At 38.6% G+C, this 20,641-nt stretch overlaps 2 protein-coding genes, 2 long non-coding RNA genes and 1 pseudogene across 4 annotated transcripts; 1 reads left to right on the forward strand and 4 right to left on the reverse strand.

Moving 5' to 3' along the window:
- The first annotated feature begins 2,567 nt into the window (after positions 1-2,567).
- On the forward strand, positions 2,568-4,058 carry LOC142383733 (UDP-glucuronosyltransferase 2A3 pseudogene; annotated as a pseudogene).
- Positions 4,059-5,389: 1,331 nt separating this feature from the next.
- On the reverse strand, positions 5,390-6,816 carry LOC142385334 (uncharacterized). Its single transcript, XR_012770159.1, has 3 exons — positions 6,737-6,816; positions 6,440-6,510; positions 5,390-5,632 (listed from the first exon to the last, which is right to left on the reverse strand). It is a non-coding gene; the product is annotated as an uncharacterized LOC142385334 (long non-coding RNA).
- A 178-nt stretch (positions 6,817-6,994) lies between these two features.
- LOC142383734 (uncharacterized) lies at positions 6,995-8,175 on the reverse strand. The gene is made up of 5 exons (XM_075469418.1): positions 8,016-8,175; positions 7,599-7,937; positions 7,416-7,508; positions 7,212-7,239; positions 6,995-7,127 (listed from the first exon to the last, which is right to left on the reverse strand). The coding sequence occupies exons 1-5, from the start codon at positions 8,173-8,175 to the stop codon at positions 6,995-6,997; spliced, it is 753 nt and encodes a 250-aa protein (XP_075325533.1).
- Positions 8,176-8,190: 15 nt separating this feature from the next.
- LOC142385337 (uncharacterized) lies at positions 8,191-8,605 on the reverse strand. The gene is made up of 3 exons (XR_012770160.1): positions 8,535-8,605; positions 8,407-8,442; positions 8,191-8,318 (listed from the first exon to the last, which is right to left on the reverse strand). It is a non-coding gene; the product is annotated as an uncharacterized LOC142385337 (long non-coding RNA).
- Positions 8,606-10,949: 2,344 nt separating this feature from the next.
- On the reverse strand, positions 10,950-19,361 carry chrna3 (cholinergic receptor, nicotinic, alpha 3). Its single transcript, XM_075464025.1, has 6 exons — positions 19,236-19,361; positions 18,721-18,860; positions 16,123-16,167; positions 14,617-14,726; positions 13,243-14,443; positions 10,950-13,107 (listed from the first exon to the last, which is right to left on the reverse strand). Exons 1-6 carry the CDS (start codon positions 19,294-19,296, stop codon positions 12,979-12,981), a joined length of 1,686 nt encoding a protein of 561 aa, XP_075320140.1. The 5' UTR covers positions 19,297-19,361; the 3' UTR covers positions 10,950-12,978.
- Positions 19,362-20,641: the final 1,280 nt, after the last annotated feature.

Below are 20,641 nucleotides of genomic sequence, written 5' to 3' on the forward strand. Positions count from 1 at the left end.
CAAAGCTTAAAGATCTTCGGCAGTATATGCTCATGGGGATGTAACACAAAAATATGAGGAACACGACAGCTTAACAGTTCAAACAATCTACAGAGACAATTGGTACAACATATATGTGTAGCAAATACAGGACACTGCAAATTACAACAAAGTTTTGATTTGTTTTAAGAATGTGAATTTCTGAGAGTAAAGATGATTTTAAGATCATTTGTTCCAGTCAACTGTCCACCCAAATAAATGGCAGTACAATAGAACACATTCATTTGGCCTTGTGTTCTCACTGGTATCATGGAGTGGAGATTTACATTTTAATTCTTTCAGGAGTAGACTCAAACAATATATTGAGAATGGTCCTTGGAGAAATAGCACAACCGATTAATGCACTGGGATGTTTTTTTGCATGTTAATCTCAATGTAGAGGGAAGTCTCCGGCAAGTCTAACCATGATTTGTCTTGGAGTCAGGCACATCTGAATAGTCATTAAACTTTCTGGGAAAACAAAATTCTCTGAGGGAGACATAACAAACACCAGTCTTTTCAGATTTTCTTGTCAGGACTTGAAATTCCCAGCACTCCCCTTCAGCCTGAGGACACATCCTGCATTCTTTTAGAACTGTGAAACAATCCGTGATAACAGCTCTGTAATGAAATGGCATAGGTCCAGGATGCTTTATGCTCACTAATAGCTTAGCACAAAATACCTAGTTCTAATTAACAAGTACAAAATAGGCCTTAACACGGATTGGAATAAATCTCTCTTACTTCAGGTAGATAACTCAGAAAGTGTGGAAGATTAGCTGTGCTTCAGGCTTAAATGGACCATGCACTGCCCCTGAGTGGTCATATATCCACACTACATCTAAAAGAAATAAAACGTTATTGAAAACATTAAGGCCTCTCAAGCTTGAACATATTGGGTCTACTGTTGATGACAGTGATATTTTAAAACCTCCTACACTAAATACAGAAGTTAAAAGTACAACTGATTAACACGATCCTGCACTTGTAAAGAACGTAGACGGTTTAGTACAGAGAACATGGAGAGGTTTAAGGTGGCAGCTGACATTTGACACCTTTTTATTGAATATATTCCTTTGCACACCTTAAAGCATCTGTTAGTTCATATTTTTAATGAGATAAGTTGCTGTATGTCACCAACCTAACCATCTATATCTTGCAACGCGGATAAAACCCTAAATGATAAATCCAACTTAAGTTTTACATCCCATGATTGCTAAATTAAGTCCCAACAAGATCATGTCAGTTAAAGTTTATGTGGATCAGTCATACTGTGGAGAGTACAGATGAATGACACGGAAACAAACACATTCTGCAATCTAAATCCCACTGAGCAATGAAGTGTGGCATTTGAGGGACTTAACAACTTAATGCCACTTCTTACAATTTCACGAGTGAATAAAGCAGACTAAGACTTTTAGAATGACTTTTTTATGGTATTATTTAACAAAATGCATTTATTTCAATGAAAGACCCCAGAAATACTCCATAAACTACTGTTGAAGATCAGACTTTAACACTAACAGTGTTAATGATTTCTCTAAGAAATGCATGTTTACATCACATATAGATAACAACCTCTATGCATATCCAGTCAAAAAGTTACATAAAGCGGAGATTCACAGTTGTGTAAGAGGTGGTGATAAACCTTTACCACACGTGCCAAAATGAGAGGTAGATGTTTTTGAACCACTGGCTTTCGAATACGTATTTCAGATTTTTTGTGAGAAATCCCTCATACCAATACACTAATGTGCTGCCTATTTTTTTTTTTTTCTTTATGCATTTTCAGTTCGTTTTAGACTTTAGAGGTTATTTGTGAAACGAGAAGGTTGGGCAGGATGTCCCTCTCTCACAGACTGTATAGGCTAATATTTACTTTGACTTACTCAAACTAAAATCAATAAGTGGACAGAAAATATACTTTTAAGACGAAATACTTCTGAAGATTAAAAGAAATAGTGTTAAAAGTGCATAAATCCAAGTTGTAATTGAGCGGCAGATATTAAATGTCCAAAAAGCACGAGTGCTACATAGAGTTAAACTTCATAAAGTCCTGAGCAGATTTAACACAAGCCTGTGCAATATGGTTTCAACAAAGAGGCCACCTTTGTTTATCCATTCCAGTTGAACGGAAAAAAACCTCAAAGAACAGTAAATCTATAATCGGCTTATGTAAGCTTTTTCAGAATGTGCAGTTACATATTGACTGGTGCAGCACTCAGAAAGTTTCACACAAGCATCTGGGGAACTGCAAGAGGGCAGCTACTCCATTTGAAACAGGTGAGTTCCAGTTTGTCCTGTGTGTAATTCAGTATCACTTTTTTCGTAGTAAAGCTTGAATATGGAAAATACTTTAACATCAACATACTTTTATCGCTATTTTTTGACTCATCCTGAGCTTTTTTCCTCCTTACAGGTTAAACATGACCTCCAGTGGAAATGCAGCCACCCTTCTTCTCTTTCTAACTGCAATTTTCCTGTCATGGCGAGGTGGTCTTGGAGGCCGGATTTTAATTGTTCCTTTGGAGGGAAGCCACTGGGTGAACATGGACATCATGATCAAGGCTCTCCACTCGCAAGGACATTCCATCGATGTGATACGGACCAATCAAAGCTGGTACATCAAAGATGATTGCCCGCACTACAAAACCATCACAGTTCCTGTCTTTAAAGCTTTTAATAATGATTTTATTCGCCCCATCCTCAAAAAGATCATAGCTATAGAGAGGGGGGAGAGCCCTGTTGTGAGTTTTGTGAGTTTGCAGGCTGAAATGTTCGATGCAATGTTTGACGTCCATGGAATGATGTGCAAAATGGCTACCACCATGTTTGAGGATAAAGAATTGATGAACAGTTTAAGGACAAAGAATTACGACATGGTTATAACTGATCCAGCATGGGGTGCAGGTATATTGTTGGCTCATGCTCTCAAACTACCTCTTGTCTATAATGTGCGATGGATTACCAGTGGGGAGGGGCACTTGGCAATTGCACCCTCTCCTTTATCTTATGTTCCAATGACAGGTTCAGGACTCACAGACAAAATGACTTTCACACAGAGAGTCAAAAATCTCATTTTCTACGCCATCTGGGAAGCACAGGATACATTTTTGATTCGCCCTCAGTATCAAGCTGTCTGTGATCAATTCTTTGGCCCAGGAGTCAGATACAGTGATTTATTACTGGGAGCAGACTTGTGGCTTATGAGAGTGGACTTTGTGTTTGAATTTCCTCGCCCCACCATGCCTAATGTTATCTATATTGGAGGCTTTCAGTGTAAGGCCTCTAAACCACTTCCTGAGCATTTGGAGGAGTTTGTGCAGAGCTCTGGAGAGCATGGTGTCATAATCATGTCTCTGGGAACTTTTGTGAATGAACTTCCTGATGACATGGCAAATGAAATTGCTACTGCTTTTGCTAAGTTGCCACAGAAAGTCATCTGGAGCTATAAAGGTAGCAGACCGTCCACTCTGGGCAACAACACTTTGGTGGTCGACTGGATGCCACAGAATGACCTTTTAGGACATCCTAAGACTAAATTATTTGTTGCTCATGGAGGAACAAACGGAGTCCAAGAGGCCATATATCATGGAGTCCCAGTTGTGGGTCTACCCTTGTTTTATGACCAGTATGACAACCTGCTCCGTCTGCAAGAGAGAGGAGCAGCTAAAATGCTAACATTAGCCACAGTAGACAAAGATGAAAACTTCCTGAAGGCCATACAAGAAGTCCTGAACGAGCCGTCCTACAGGATGAACATGCAGAGACTCTCCAGGCTGCACAGAGATCAGCCGATGAGGCCGATGGATGCCGCCCTCTTCTGGATAGAGTTCGTCATGAGACACAAAGGTGCAGCTCACCTGAAAGCGCAATCCTACAGAATGCCCTGGTACTCCTATTATTCTGTAGATGTAGTGCTGTTTATTCTGACGCTTTTAACAGCGATTACTTTTGTAACTGTTATGTTTTTCAGGTTTGTATGCCTTAAGAAATGCCTGAAAAGAAGACATAATGAAACAAATAAAAAAAATAAATGAAACTGTCATCTGTCTTCTGTCAGTTGAACTTAAGAGTATTTCTAAATTCAAAGGGAAGTCTAATTTAATAAAATCAGTTAATTGTATCAAACAAAATTCAACCATCCAGTGGCAGCCCTATGCCTACAGGCTTTAACACATCTAGTGGTGGACTTGATGCCATGTTAGACTCAGCTGTAAGTCAATTGTTAACAAAGATGAACATGAAATTCAACTTTTCTTGTTTCATTTTTGTTTTCATACATCCCTGGAAATATCGAGTTTTTACCAAAGCTGTGTAACAATGAGACCAGCAGTTATTTCTTATGTTAGATTATCATTACTTAGTTGAATAATTCATTTTACTTAATTCAGTCACACTTTGACAATGAATGCAAAAGTCGCTCTGATTTTTAGGGCCATCTCATTCACTGAATGAAAAACTTGTTTATATTTCCATCCTAAAGTGCGCACTAAAATACATCAAGGCAGACACCAATGCATTTTGTGCCCAGTAGTTTTTGATGACAGAGTAACTCCAGTTGTTCCCCAGCTGCCTAAATGTATTCCAACGAGAGAGTTGCAGCAGCAGTTAGAGAGAGGAGCAAAGCAGCCTTCACTAAAAATAGGTTGCACACATATATATGTATATGTATTATATAAGTAAAACTCTCCACAAGAGGCCTACACGCAGCCTCCTGCCTGTGATGATGAGATAAAACATGGAACATTGACTTTCAGCCTCAGTACAAGAATTTTTTTTATTTCCTTCATCTAGGTTTTCTTTCTGGTTGATGATGTCAGAGGTAACATTGGTGACTGCTTTCTTGGCAAACGTATAACAAAGAAAGCAACACATTTTGCGGTTTGAGTCATTTTAATGTGACGCAGCAACAGCAGAAAATGTCTGTAGTAACTTAACACAGCTGGGGTCATTAGATATAAGTAATGGTTTCAAGTAGAATCCCTGCTCACCTATTTGCGACATGTAAATACATTAGATGTATTTTATAAAAATACAAATGATTGAGTCTAAAAATGGGGTCTAACTTTAAATGGTGATGTACAGTATATACAATAAGACATATCCGAATACAATCAAAATGTATTGTTGATATCAGCCACCGATTATATCATTACATCATCATTACATAATTTTATGCTATATAAGACAAAATAATGGTAATTAGAAAACAGTAAATATGGCTTACTTTGTTTTTCACAATTCAAAATGAATGAATGAAAAATCTTGACATTCATGAGGACAAACAAACAAAACCCCACTAACTGTTGAAAATGGGAAACACACCAATTCTTTTAATCAAATAGTTCAATTACTTGATCAGAGTGCATCCCAATTCCTGTCTTTGTAATATTCATATAAGACGACAATAGATAACATTCACTCTGAACATCAACCACTGATTTATATTCATGAAGTCGCTGAGAAATGTTCCAAAACAGGGCTGCAACACATCCAGATGTTCCATGTAGGTATTTACCTTCGGTGAACGCTGGATGGGATGTTTTTTTTTAACGTTTGACGGATGTAGCGTACAACAGACACGGTGGATCTCGTCTCACAGGCGCATCATCTGTGGTTACAAAGTGTACGGTTTAACAGACAAAGTAGTTATTTCTGTTGCTGCATTTTATGGTCAGATCTAGCTCCTGTGAGTCAAAAATCATGTGACACAACATCTTTCACATCTGCCTGGCTGCTGAAAATGCACATGTGGTTTTCCTCTGAGATATTTTTATCTATAAACTATAACAAAAGGCTGTACATGAGAACAGCTTTGTTTTTCAACCAAGTCTATCTGTTACACTTTCTACTTCTTCTAAATTTCCCAGGAAAACATGGTTCTTCTTGGAAGTGGAACATTTATTTCACAGCTTTTTTTAAATTGTTGCAAATGAAAAGTCTTTGAACATCCACATTGCCATATGATTGGTACAATTGGAAATGTTAGAAATTCTGGTTTGACAAGATTGCAGGCGGTATAGTGTATAATGGTATACCAGTAACAGGGTTCATGTTTTTTGGTACTCTTATTTTAGTATTTTAAAGACATTCTTTTCATTATACTTAGTCCTACAGAGTATTCTTCTTCTCCACTCAATGACAGATGTCTGCTTGTCAAAAAAAAATGGGAATGACCCTGTTTCTCACATTGCCAATTGTGTAAATACGGGATTGTTAGAACGGCTATGAATTTTTCAGTACCTTTAGTACTCAAATTTTGTCGGTGGAACACATGATCAATGCCATCAAATTTATTATTACCTTCATCATTATGTTAGCAATTAAAGTCATATATGTGACTGTTATAGGACAATGATGATATTAATGACTTCTACAAGAGGGCAAAGTAGGTCTACACTAAAAGGTTCAGTCTTACCTACTTGACTGTACGCTCCCTCACAGTCGTCATACTGAGGGCAGTCCTCAGCAGTCGGAATCTGGTCGTATCTGGTTTTATAAAAAGGTTGACAAGGGGAATCAAAAAAATAATGTTAGATTTTACAGTTAATATAACAAAGAACTTCTGATTTTTGTCAAATCAGAAGTGATTGCATGTGTAAATTTAAGTCAAAGGGAAATTTTTTTCAAGATTTCTGATGTGGCTCATTTGTATCTGTATACACTGGTAACATAACATGGTACAGTTAGTTTTGCAATAGATTCATATTCTTACTCTGCTGCATCCTGCATGCTGAATGAATCCTCTTCTTCTGAATAATAAAAAAGGAATGAGACCAATAAGTAAAAGCCTATCATAGCTTTTATTATATGACAATCAGTAATTATTCATTGTAGTTGTGTACAGTAATCTGTCCCAAGAAAGTCTCAATAGGCTTTATCAAGTCTGATTGGTAACGATTACAGGAAGTAGTTTAAAAACATTTTTAAATTGGCGTAAAATCTGGATTTTGGATGTAGTCTTTTTTTTTTTTTACTTGAAATAAAACAGGACAGCTAGGTGTGATTCTACTGTAAACACACCACTCTGTGCTTCCACATCATCTCGCTCTTCCACATCTTCTTGCTCTTCCAGCACGTCTGAATTTGCCTGCCAACTCATTTCACTGTAAGAAATCAGATTCTTAATCATTATCCTGCCATTTTCTTAGCTGCTTTGGACACATCCAAAAGACTAAACCAGAGCTCACCGTGGATCTGAAGAAACTGTGTGGCCTGCTGACACAAAACAAATAGAATGTAACGCGTCAAAACGACACACAGATTAAGGTCACTATGCTCCGATAAGATGTGTGATACAGTGTGCTGTAGAAGTTAGTACTACTTTAAATGATAATGTTTCTAAAATTGAATGTAAAATTGTTTTTTTTTTTGTTTTATTGGACTCCTCTGACCTTGTTTGTTTGAGATGCGCCATAGAAACAATCCAAAGAGCAGCAACAGCATTGTCAATCCACAAGGGACAATCACCAGGGGACGCAAAAGCACTAGAAAACCAACGGATATTATGAGCTATATTTCCCAAAACATTAAATATAAATAAAGTAAATAAAAAGGGAAAAAAAAGGCAAACAGACAGTGTGGCTCCTCCTCTTTGTTGACCTCCAGAAACACTGTATTTTTTCCATAGAATTTCTTCTCATGCTCTTGGATGCATTCAGATGGCAACACAGTGCAGCTGTAATGACCCGAATCCCTCAGGACGGCGCCATCGATAGTGAAAGAGGCCTCCATCTGAGCGACATCAAATGCCTTCACTTGGAGGATGGTCTCATTCTTCCACAGGTAAGAGTAGATGAGCTGACATTCATTGAGTGTATGCAGCGTGTCGGAAAGCGTACACTTGAATTCAACATGGTCTCCCTCGTAAACAGTTGGCGGCCTAGCTACTGAAATGTCTGCTGGAAGAGAATTGGCTGCATGGCAGTAGGAGAATGAATGAGTATAAAGAAATTACAACCTCGTCAAATTTTCATAAGAAGAGAAAAACTCACCAATGACCAGAATCTGAATGATGTTGTCTCCTCTCTCAGCAACTGCAGAGAGTGTGTAATTTTGGGGGGAATACACGCAGCTGTAGTTTCCACTGTGATCAACTATATCAACTTTAGAAATTTTGAAGATGACATCATTCTGATCTTGCTTCTGTGTCATTTTCTTGAATCCACGTCCATTTTTCAACAAATAAACAAAAACCCTGGAGTCTTTTTTTATCCCGAATGTGCTGCAGGTTAAGTAAAGGTCGTCGTTCTCGCTTACAGTTTTCTGCGGGGCCAGGATCTTTGCAGGAGAAATATCTGCATGACACAATGAAAACTGCTGAACTATTTAATTTAAAAAAAACACAGCAGACTTTCTCCTTTAAGTGTTTGGGATTTTGCTCACCTTTAGTCTGGCTTATGACCTCTGTTACCAAAGCACCTCAAAAGACAAAAAGTACAAAATAACATGAATTTTTTTTCCAGCTTTAGATTGCAGAGAGAACTGTTGAAACAAACTGAACATTTACTTACAGAGGAGAAAGGTGAATGTGTTCATCATGATATAAGAATTATGGCACGCATACACAGCCTCTCCAGCAGACCTTGTGATGCTTTGTAGGAGCAACTTTTAAACTCTCGTCTACACCCACAATGTGAGTCTATATCAAACTACTTCCTGTGACGATGCTGAAGTTGGCATCCGATTCGCGAATTAAAGCTGCAGTCGGCAGGTTTTCAAAATTAGGAGTCTAAAGTCGGAAAATTCGAACTAATACAACTTTCAGGTCCCTCCCCCAACCTCTAACAAGCTCCGTATCGCCCCCCAAACCCCTCCCCCTCTGTGGACGAGGTTGTGCACGTGAGCTCACACCAGTGTAAGCGCACACACAGCCCTTTTACAGGCTGGCAAGAAATGCTTATTTTTTAACCGAAAAATAAAAAGTTATTCAACTTCCTGTCCCGCCCCATCAAAACACATGAGAACTCGTGCACGTCTACGACTCCTCAGATGCGCGTACACGACTAAAAAAAAGTTGCCGACCGCAGCTTTAAAGGGGTGGGCGTAAAGGGCCATTTCACTGCATTTTTTTTTGCATTTTGATCGACCAAAACAAGGTCCTGTATGGAAACTACAATGGTTACACTGCTCAAATCTGGATGGAATTATTCTAAAGAGGCTATAGATTCATTAAAGCTGCAGTCTGCAACTCTTTTTCAAGCATAATGCCTGGAACTGTCCGGGGATTCTGAAAGTAGTACATTAAATACCCCAATACAAAAAAAAAAAATAATTCTCTAGGTCCCCTATATGTCCCGCTAGGTCCCTCCAAAGCCAGCAGGTTTGTTTACAAAATTGCAGACCGGACCGGTAAAAGGTAACCAATCACGTTTACGAGCTGGGCTCTGCTGCCTGTCAATCACCGATTGTGCACGCGCGATACAAGGTAGGCTCGTCCCCACGCTTATTTATCTGGACTATTGAACTTCATTACGGGCTTGTCTACTTACTGTGTCTTCCATGATCGCAAATGACAGGTGAGTTGATGAATGAGGAGTCGTGTGGGCGCATCTGGTATGCACGTAGACGTGCACGAGTTCTCATGTGTTTTGAAGGGGCGGGACAGGAAGTTGAATAACTTTTTATTTTTCGGTTAAAAAATAAGCATTTCTTGCATTTTGCGACTACGGAGGTCACCGTTTTCAACAGCGTTCTGATAGATCATGTAAACTCTTAAAATGCCAAAAAGTAGGACTTTACGTATGACAACAACAAATCCTGCAGACTGCAGCTTTAAAACCTTGTTTGGGATTTGAGAAACCTTTTTCTGATTTGTGAAAATGCAGAATAGGGCCATTTTACTGCTTTTTCGCATTCTGATCACCCTGAACTGGGTCCTGTATGGAAACTACATTAGTTAGGCTGCTCAAATCTGGATGGAATTATTCTAAAGAGGCTATAGATTCATTAAAACCTTGTTTGGGATTTGTGAAACCTTTTTCTGATTTGTGAAAATGCAGAATAGGGCCATTTTACTGCTTATTTTTGCATTCTGATCACCCTGAACTGGGGCCTGTATGGAAACTACATTACTTAGACTGCTCAAATCTGGATGGAATTTCACATGGTGGAGAGAGAGGATGTGGAAAAATGTGATTTATAGAGCTTCTGTTTCTGTGACTATTAAAATGTGTCTTTTCTCTCACCGCAACCCCATGGTCGATTCATCCCTTCAAAAACTACCTGTAAATCACTTGTAGTAACAAAATATTACCACATGGTGTCACCATTTTAACAGCCCACATCATTGCTGGGGTTCACTTTTCTTTAAACAGGGGAGGAAATATCCTATTCACCCATTTTTGTATTGGCCTATTAAAAAAAAAATCCAAACTAAAGTGATGAATTTCACGCTGTAATGGTATTCTAATGGTTTTATAAAGAACTGTGCAAATGTTTTAACCACTATGCTAAGCCTGAAATTATTCAAACACATACCAGAATTAAAGAAGTGTTCTTTTTAACAGACTTCTATTGGCTGGAAAATAGATGAATATTATGATTAATTATACTGTGCTAGAGATTTTTATTGCTCAATGTAAAAAAAAATCATTATAAATAAATATTTGAATACATGTATGGTATATGACAAAATTATTTCAATTATCTAAAAAAAAAAAAGAATATTAACTATAAGAAAAAGCAAAACACCACACGATTTCAAATGGTCCTGAAAAAAAAGGGGGGGGATGAGCCTTCAGCTCCCAAGAGCACCGTCTTCACAGTCAAGAGTAAAGGTCTGAATCACACAGAGAATCTGTTGAGGAAACAATAAACCTCTGTAATGGCAAGGGAGCTTTCCTACCTCAAGGACGTGTAGAATGTTGCCAAAGAGGAGTGGTCAAAAAATCTGAGTAGAAACACGTAAATACTTGTTGGCAAATATATAGAAAAACAATGAACATGATGTTCTTTAATGGAACTCCAATGAAACTCAAAAAACCTAGACACGAAAAAGAAGGGATTAAAGAAAAAGGCAGAAGGTAGGAGGCATTGTGCTTGAGATATAAATAACCCAAATAGTCTCCTGCCTTCTAGCTTTTTCTTTTATCACTTGTTTAGTTAGTCAGATGAAACATAATGGCCAATTCAAAACATACCTATGAATCAAACATTAGCATAGTTGCAAATATCTTTTAGTTTCAAATGTTTTCACTGTATTCTTAAATTCTTATCCAACATACATATACTATTGAGGAAGCCTTTAAGCAGTCCCAGATAAAGTCTGAATCATCACAGTGATCCCAAACATACAGCCAGAGTTGTAGCAAACCAACTTCAGCTATGAAAAGATCAAGGAGTTCTGCAATAGATGGTGTGACCACCACAGAGTCCCAATCTCAACATCATGGAGCCAAGACAAAAGTAACTGAGAGGCAGCTGAGACAGCCGGAAAGAAAGATTTCAAATGCTCCAAAATACTCCAACCAGCCTGGTAATGTTAGACAAAAAAAAGTATTTAGTCTCTTTATATGAAGAAAACAGATTATTAGAAACTGCTCATGACAATAATTTTGAAAACAGCATTACAGCATTTTTAAAACATTAGACCCAGTGACTTTAAAAAGTAAATAAACTCATAGGGTGAAGCTGGTTGTGTGCTGCGTACTGTTCTGGAGCTCTTGGAGAGGATTGTCAAAAGAAGAATGTTGCACAAGCTTCACAACACAATGAACAACAACACTGTACACCCTCTGAGCAACATAGCGTCTTCAGCCAGAGGCTTCTTCAGCACAACTGCAATAAGAATCACTACAGAAAGTCAATCCTGCCCACTGCAATAACTTCACATAATGACAAATCTATATTTCTTTGGGGAAATATGAAGGATAATTCAACTTAACCAAACTAAAAATCATAAATTTGAAGCAAGACCATCTGTGCGGACTTTTGCTGTTTTGGAAAATGATGTTAGAAAAAATGCTGAGGTTTCTAATAGTGTGGTTGCACTTATGAATACATCTACAACCTTTCTCCATGTGAATGCAATAATTACTTTTTTTTTATTTAAATAAAAATCACAATTCCTCAGGTGTATTCACCACCTGCCATGTGTGCCAACAGTTTAGAGATGCTGTTATAGGTTGTATTGAAGGGTAAGAAAAAAAAAATCTATTTGGTGTTTCGAGTAGAGGACTTGTTGGATCTTTAATGCTGCAAGGGGTGTCATACAATCCTGAGTGAAACTGTACATAGTAGAATGTCTAATGATGTCCTCCATTCAAGTCAAACTTCAGAAACTTTCTCACTATGCCAAATGAAAACAATCAGGATGGATGACAGAGCTTTACTAGATGCATGTTATCTTTCACATCAGTTTAGTCATACAATTTCACACAATGGCCTATTAACTGTGACTGATGCTATGTGGAAGCACCATCTCCTAGTAAGAAAGGTAATTTTATTGTGTATGTTTGATTTTTGACTTCTTTCTTCTGTTTTTTTTAAATCTTTAACTCAGAACAACTTTTTGTTTTCAGCCCTCGTCATCCATGGAAAGTGTTTATTGACGGAAAATATTTAGAATGAAGACAAACTCTCCAAAGAGCAAAGATAGCCACCACATTGTGTGTGTTAAGTACGTTGTCTCTTTTATTCCCGATCGTGTCCTGGTGGTGGATGCCTCCACACTGAAAGATCAGATTATGGGATTTCCTGTGAGGTTGCAGCCTATTCAGATTTAATTAGAGCAAACCCATTTTTTAAGCCATCTTCTCAGAATTGAGGAGTCTTTCAAATATTTCAGCCAACGGACCAATACACATACAAACAGACAAAACAAAAATCACTGATCCATGGTCACTTTTTTCTCCTAGATCTTCTCTTTTTACTTATTCTAAGGCATGGCTACAATCAAATGAGAAAAAGGTTCTGTGCATTTCAGAACTTTGGTATTCAATTGTTTTTTAAACTCGATCAAATGTCGTCCCAAAGTAGTAGAGGCTGAAGGAAGAGACCAGCTGTTCCCAGGATACACACGAGGATAAAAACCCACAGGAAGATCCTGTCGATAACCATAGCAACATACTTCCAGTCATCCTGAACCTGTGAGAGGATCACAGTAAGGCATTTTTGGTGTTAAAGTGACATTTTCGTTGTTTCCTTGACAGCAAGTTGCCCAATAAATATTCAGAATACAAACATAGCATATAAACATACATATTTAGAATATCTCCTCACCTCTTTTGCTTCATTCTGTAATCTCATGTTCTCTGCTATGTATTTAACACTCTCGATGGCCTCCCTGACCTCAGGGGAGAGCGGCAAAAGGGCCATTATACCTCCATCCAGAGACTCAGAGCTGGAGCACTGACTCTCCCCTCCGACCCCAGCAGCACCGCCACCGGTGAGGGTCCCCAGGCTACCGAGTCCTCCGCTCCCTCCTCCAGAGTCTAAAGGCAGTTTGCCAGATCTCTTTTGCCAACAACAGTTGCACCGCCCTTCGCAGCACAAGAAGCCCGAGCAAGCACATTTGGCTGAATCTCCGCTCAAACTATTGAGATTGGAGAGCTCTGTGTTGTTAAAATGGTGCTGGCGGTTTGTAAGGCTCGACACCACACTGGAGGCAAGAGCCTGCGGCTTGTGCTGCTTTTGTTGGGTACCTGACGAATGAACGGCGCAGGTTCTCGAATGCATCGCTTGAACACTGCCAGCCACGGTCACCTTCTCCGGGTCCCTCTCTGGCCTGGTCATGAACATCACTCTAGGCAGCATTCCCAAGAACACACTCCGTACCCAGCAGGGCATGGTGTGCGTCTTTGGTGTGCGGTAATGGACATTCAACACAAAAACAGTAATGACAATAGAGAGGGTGACAAAAATCATGGTGAAGAGGAGGTACTCGCCAATCAGAGGAATGACGAGCGAGGTGGAAGGAATGGTCTCTGTAATGACGAGGAGGAAGACAGTCAAAGACAGCAGGACGGAGATACACAATGTGACTTTCTCACCACAGTCAGAGGGCAGATAGAAGACAAGCACTGTGAGGAAGGAGATGAGGAGGCAGGGGATGATCATGTTGACAGTGTAGAAAAGAGGCAGGCGGCGGATGTATAAAGAGTATGTGATATCTGTGTAGATCTCCTCACAGCAGTTGTACTTGATGTCATGTTTGTAGCCAGGAGCATCAATTATCGTCCATTCACCAGTCTCCCAGAAGTCCTTGAGGTTGATAGTTGAGCCAATCAGCACCAGGTCGATCTTGGCCTTGTCGTAGGTCCAGGAGCCAAACTTCATTGTGCAGTTCTGGTAGTCGAAAGGGAAGTAGGTGACGTCTATCTTGCAGGAGCTCTTGAATATTGCAGGAGGGATCCAAGTGACATCACCATTGTAGCGAAGCAGGGCCTTTGTTTTGTCATCAACCTGGAAATCCCCAACTGCACTGTATAGACAGAAAGACAGACAGAAAGACTGCGTGACAACAGGAGCACGGTGAAAGTTGAACAGGAAGGGCAGGGTCAGATTGAATTAAAAGTAAAATAAACTTGATAATAGTATACCTTCAAAACAAAAAGCACCCCAAATCAGCAATGGAAACTGACTTAGTAAACTTACTTGTTGTACAGGACAATGTCTGGTTTCCATATCCTGTCAGACGGTACTCGGATAAACTCAACCCCTCCAAAATCTTTTGGGTTCCATTTGAGTTTATAGTCATTCCAGATCTGAAAATCAATCCAAATGATCAATTTATCTAAAACATTTATATTGTCAGGCAGAATTTTGCAACAATAACAGTTCATGTTTTCAGTTTGAGTTTAAATAAAGCTAAAATGTCTTAGCAGCAGTCCATAATATAACAGATAGAACGGACCACGTGCATGTGAGGCAGTACTTACTTTTGGTTGCTGAATGCTCACTAAAAATTTAACATGCTTTTGATAGCAATGAATTGCACTCATATACTTTAGTGTCGGACAAATTTAAATTCTGACCCCCACAAGTCAGATCCAATGTTATGGGAACACCAATGAACAATTTATTACGAGGGGAACATTTATTCCTGTATCAACAGTCTTTTACCATTCAAACAATTTGGCATTAAATTGAAAACCTCTTAAAATTAAACAAGTCACCATTGGCTTCCTCTTGTGATTATCTCATTTGATTGATTTTTTTTTTATGCATTTTCTGTAAAATGTCCCACATGAAAGCAATTAAAACTCATCATCTCCTCCTGCCACGTATAAACAGAGCTTATACCGTAATGTGTGTGTGATAAGATCAATGAGATTATAGTTTATAGTAGGTTTTATGGACCTTTTGGTCACTGCGATTGACCCACTGCTCAGCACAGCCAGTGATCCTCATGAGACTCATGAAGCAGCAATGTCAAGGCAGCCTCAGAGTGCTATAAATAATTCACTTAATTACAAAACTGTATATATCTAGAGTATTTTGTCAAACTGGGATGTGCGGCAGGGGAAATGCAATATTCCCCACTGGGGTACTTTTTGCAACCCCCAAAGACATAGCAACAAAGAAAAAAGGTTGATTTTAAAGTAAAAGAATAAATGTCCCTCCTATGAACACCAAAAAGTTATCACAGCTTTGACACAGCGGTTTATTAGCTGAGAGCTTGTAAAATGGACACCTGCATAATTTTTCTCAGACCTGGTTCAGTGCTCAGAGGCACCACGTGGTAAAAAGCCTGATGCTATCTTTTTTACCTAGGTGTGTACACTAGCTTTTATTGTGTGGTAGCCTTGATTTTTAAAATGATGAAATCCAAATGATTTGAACTTAGGTTAAAAACCCCAGGTTCAGCTTGATGTAGAAGGTTTTTATCACGCAACCGAAATATATTTGATTGACTTTCTAGGATTTCTAAACTGCTGTCAAATTTTTTAAAAAACACAATGAAATTGAATCTAAGTGCACATGCTTGATATTTTTCCTCATAAGTACGATCACATTGATCAATGTATTCAAACAGCTTCTTCCCATGAATAATTCATCCTGTCAGTCTGGCCCCAAAGAATCACGTATGACAGCAGTCTGGATCCATACTTGATGCCCTTGTTCAAGGTCTGTTTTAACAGTCATGGGCCGTAAACTTACATGTCTCAGCCATAGATTGGTCTCCATGATCTGATTGATTTCATCCTGAAAACAGAGTAAACTTGATTATACTGACATTAAACCAAAGAAAAACAGATAAATGTTAACATCTTCAGTCAAAACCGGAAGACTACTGTCACAGGTGATCATGCAATTCACCACTGAGGACTGTTTGTGTGCTTTCTGCGGGGTCAGGCCTCGATGAGTCCTCCATGTCTGGCGCATAGCACACTTGACAGCTGGAGCCAGGAGGTGGGAGCACAGTCTTAACTTTTATTCTAACAGCTCACTGGTAAAGCTGGAGCAAAGGAACCAAGGAGGGGAGGGAAGAAGCTGTGAGGGTCAGGCCTCTGTGTGACTTAGACCGTGAATGAACCAATCTCATGACCCAGTGCATAACATTAACCATTCATGTGACCACTTTTTATCCAGGAGAGCTCACTGGCTCGATGGTAAGCACAGGTGGACATACGGCCCAAGCTTAATCTATATTGATTATCTTTGGGAGAACAGAAGTTTCATCACACTTTTATAGCGAACATACATATCCCTCATCACCAAATTGGTCAGAATGCAAAGACATAAGGGGAATATATATATTGATTTGAATCAGTTGATTCAGCTGAATTGTGTGTGTATTTTGCAGTTTTTAGTTTTTACATGGTGTAGAATTAAAGAGCACTTCAATTTTGTCTTTATTTGTGTTTTTATGAAAGTCATAAAACAGCAATACTTTTCTTTTATAGACATTGGCTGACTACATGATCAGATGTGATGATCAAACCAAGAATTTATTGTCCTGAAATATTTGGAAAAGCATCTTTCTTTCTTTCTTTCTTTCTTTCTTTCTTTCTTTCTTTCTTTCTTTCTTTCTTTCTTTCTTTCTTTCTTTCTTTCTTTCTTTCTTTCTTTCTTTCTTTCTTCTCCCTTTCCTTTTTTTTCACAAGAATAATAGAGATACATGGATACAACTCTCATGTCTGCAAATATGATATATGCTTAGTTAACAAACATGCACAACTCTTGCAAAAATACATTTATCAATTAATAAATAAAGTCGATAAATCTTTTTTTTACAAAATGACAAACCATTTTCTCTCAAAGAACAAACACTGGTAACAAAACACACACTGTCACTGCCCAGAGAATCTGAACCCTGATAGTGGGATAATGACTCAAGCAGCCCAGCCGATGAGCTATTGATGGTCTAAATGAACCCATATAGCCATGTTGTAATTGGTGTAGGCCGACTAATATAAACAGCCTCCGGTTAGGAGCACCAGGTGTTGCTGAGGGAAAATGTTCATCCATCACCTGCTAAATAAAGCAATGTACATCATTTTGTTGCACCTTGACACACTATCAGTAATATTTCCTGGGTTTATTTGAAAAATGTTTCTTACTACTATTTATATGAATTTCTCTTGTCTCTTTTTCTTCTTTTGAGAAAGACAGATCCTTATTTGTGACTTTAGTCTCTCGGGAAAATTGCTCATATTGCTTATTCACAGATAAAGAAAAACAGATGATAGATGAGCAATACGGTGTCGAATTTCCCATTAGCGAATAAAACTGTCTTACAGAAACCTTGCGGTTGTGATTTCAGATAGTAAAATACTATTGTGTTCTCTAACACATTGCTTTTTGCCAATAGTTAGATGACAGCAATCTGTACATGACATATTAGCAAACTATATCATGAATGAAACAGCCACCACTAAATGAACACTCATTATTTGACTAACTATTATCTGCTTGTTTAAACAATAGAAAAAGAAAAGACTGATAAATGACGATTTGCAGTCTTACTTATTTCTATTTAGCCGTGAATTACAAAAAATGTGTAAGTGTTACTTAAGTTTAAATGATTTTGAGAGAGGCAATAAACATTTATCTTACTGTCTTTTCAATATTTAATTTGGTGAAATGCTGAAGCAGAACACAAGCAGACACAGCAAATATAAAGTATATCTGAGGCTGTGCATTTTGTGAATGAAGCCAGATTTCCCCATCAAACAAAATCATTTTTGCCTAATTATCGTCACCCTCTGGATCTGACTGAGTCTGTGTTCCTTTGACTAGCCGGCTGGTCTGCAATCAACTAATTACAGCAAAATCCACCCTTAAAATGAGGGCTGCTCATCTTAACCAGCAGTGACTGAGTGATAGAGGCTGCCTAACATCAGAGTCGCTCAGACAGCTGACATTTCGTCATCTTGACTTGGCCAGACAGACTGCCACTCAGCCCCTCTTTTTTTTTTTTTTGGGGGGGGGGGGGTACTGCGCATTAGCAGGGAGTGTCGCAGGTGTTTGAGACAGCATCCCAATTTTGTCTTTTTGTAATATTTTTTTTGTCTACATAAGTTGACAAATGGATACACTAGCTAGTCTTTTGAGGAGTGAAAGCAGACCAATCAGAGCCTTTTTCTGAGCTTGGATTTCCCACTCTCCTCACACTCCTTATGTTGCTTTTTTTCTTTTTCCAGGTCATGCTGATTGAGCAGAGTGATGTACAATATCTTTCACAGTGGTGCCCCGTGAATAACAAGAATAAAAGACATCAGCACAGAAGAGAGGAAAAACCTTTTTGCCACTTACCACTTTGACCAGCTGTGACATGGACACCTCAAATTGCACAATGACTGGGTCAGACACATTTTCCACTGGTCTTATGTACTGATTGTAGTTGGAGAATATCACAGAAAAGAGCTTATGCTCTGCTTCTGAACACGTGCCTCCTGCACCAGAAAAGAATATCAGATTTGGATCATTTACTGCTATATTGTTCATATGGCAAATTTCACATTCTCAAGTTATTTCTGAAAGCTGCTAAAGTGCTTCAAAGAATAACATCTGGAACAACTACAAATACAATTTGTCTCTCTCAATGAATAGCAACAAAAATTATATGAAATTACTGTTACCATAGTTAAAATGAAAGGTTTATATGTGTTCTTATTTAATTCATGCATTAAATGTGATGAATTTTCTGAAGGTAATCTACCTGAACTGTCACCATCAGGCCTATTTGTGATTAATTAGACAAATATAGAACAGTCTTATGTAAAGCAACAAGTAAGACTACATCTTTGAGAAATCCAGCTATTACTCACCTGATAGAAGATACAGAAGGAACAAACAGCAAGGAAATATGAACCAGAATCTGCCATTCATGTTGTCCCAACTGACAGATGCCAAGTAATCCAGGGTCAGTGACAGCAGAGATCCGTGAAGCACACAGAGGGAGAGAGTGGGAAGAGTGAAAGCGCGTTTGCAGCTGCAGACAGAACCAGAGAGCAGGGGGAGGGAGGTAGAGCCACACCGCGGCGTGCAGCCAGTCAGAGACTGATTTTCCCAAAACAGGACTTTTTCTGTGAAAATCCTCCTTGGCATATGTGATAATAGGATGTGTCACCAATGAGTTGAAATTGACAAAAAAAAGGTGGATGAAATCCAACTAAAATTAGGTTTTTCTTCCGCTGATTTACAACAGAAATGTTATCATAAATAATTAAGTTTTCATCGAGCTCTGGAAAACAAATAAGCTTCCTTTTTTTTTTCTTTTACTGACATTTAACTTAGGTGGTATATACTTGTGTTTTCACTCCCAAACATCAAATTAAGATGTAGACTTCAAACAAGATAATGTGCTACTATGCCATCGGGTTGGGGTTTGATGGCCCGCAGCATAACATATTTTTCTTTCTTTCTTTCTTTTTTCGTCTCTTTTATAACGAGTTTTTCTTTTTTTAGAAATACATCAGTAAGGATGTCGCTCTGTGTTTCATGACCTCTCTGTCCTTGTCTGTCCAGAGTTGTATTTTTGTCTCTGTTGGACAGCACTGCAGCCCAGTGGTCTGTCCTTTATCAAGAAGAAAGGGAACGTCAAGTATTTTTCAGCTGACATCCATTGAAGCGTCCTTAGATGATAAATAAATCTTTTCTGGAAGCAGGGAAGCAGCACTGAAACTCCTCTAAAAGGGGGAAGTGAAAAGAGAGCAGCCACATTGGATTTTATAAAGGTCTGCGTTATATAATAAAAGTGACTAATTTCCCTTTCAGGAAGTTTTCATTGATTCAGACAAAACAGAATGAAATTTAGACTGTTTATACACCTATACTTGCCTGGTGTTTGAATCACTCAACAAAACTGTCTTTCACGATAAACAATTTCCAACTAACTTGTTTCAAAGTTTATCCGTTCGATTTAAACATGCCATTCAAATCCTCAGAGGACTGAATTATGCTAAATTTTAAGTCCTTCTTGGAGACATACGGTTTAAGTTAAGACATAGTACTGCTGCTGACTCAGGGCTTGTGATGAATTTAAACTTTTATTGAGTGATGAAGTAAGGCTCCACCAGATTTGTGTGTGTTGTAGCAAGTGATGTATTTGGGAAGGATATGTGCAGTAACAGTGCAACGTCTGTCTTCATTATGAGGTGAGTGAAAAGGGAATAAATGATTTTGAAAACTGTAAACTCCAAGAGTCAAAGACAGCAATTCTGTCTGTTAACAC

The sequence above is a fragment of the Odontesthes bonariensis genome, chromosome 1 (genome assembly GCF_027942865.1).
Source record: "Odontesthes bonariensis isolate fOdoBon6 chromosome 1, fOdoBon6.hap1, whole genome shotgun sequence".
Lineage (NCBI taxonomy): Eukaryota > Metazoa > Chordata > Actinopteri > Atheriniformes > Atherinopsidae > Odontesthes > Odontesthes bonariensis.

Excerpts from the sequence above, each read along its gene's own strand:
- LOC142383734 (XM_075469418.1), bottom strand. The coding sequence starts at position 8,175 with ATGACACAGAAGCAAGATCAGAATGATGTCATCTTCAAAATTTCTAAA. Across the intron at positions 7,240-7,415 it reads GCGCATCTCAAACAAACAAG|CAGGCCACACAGTTTCTTCA; the intron begins GTCAGAGGAGTC and ends GTTTTGTGTCAG. Across the intron at positions 7,128-7,211 it reads ACAGTTTCTTCAGATCCACG|TGAAATGAGTTGGCAGGCAA; the intron begins GTGAGCTCTGGT and ends GATTTCTTACAG.
- chrna3 (XM_075464025.1), bottom strand. The coding sequence starts at position 19,296 with ATGAATGGCAGATTCTGGTTCATATTTCCTTGCTGTTTGTTCCTTCTG. Across the intron at positions 16,168-18,720 it reads TGTCACAGCTGGTCAAAGTG|GATGAAATCAATCAGATCAT; the intron begins GTAAGTGGCAAA and ends CTCTGTTTTCAG. Across the intron at positions 14,727-16,122 it reads CCAATCTATGGCTGAGACAT|ATCTGGAATGACTATAAACT; the intron begins GTAAGTTTACGG and ends ATTGATTTTCAG.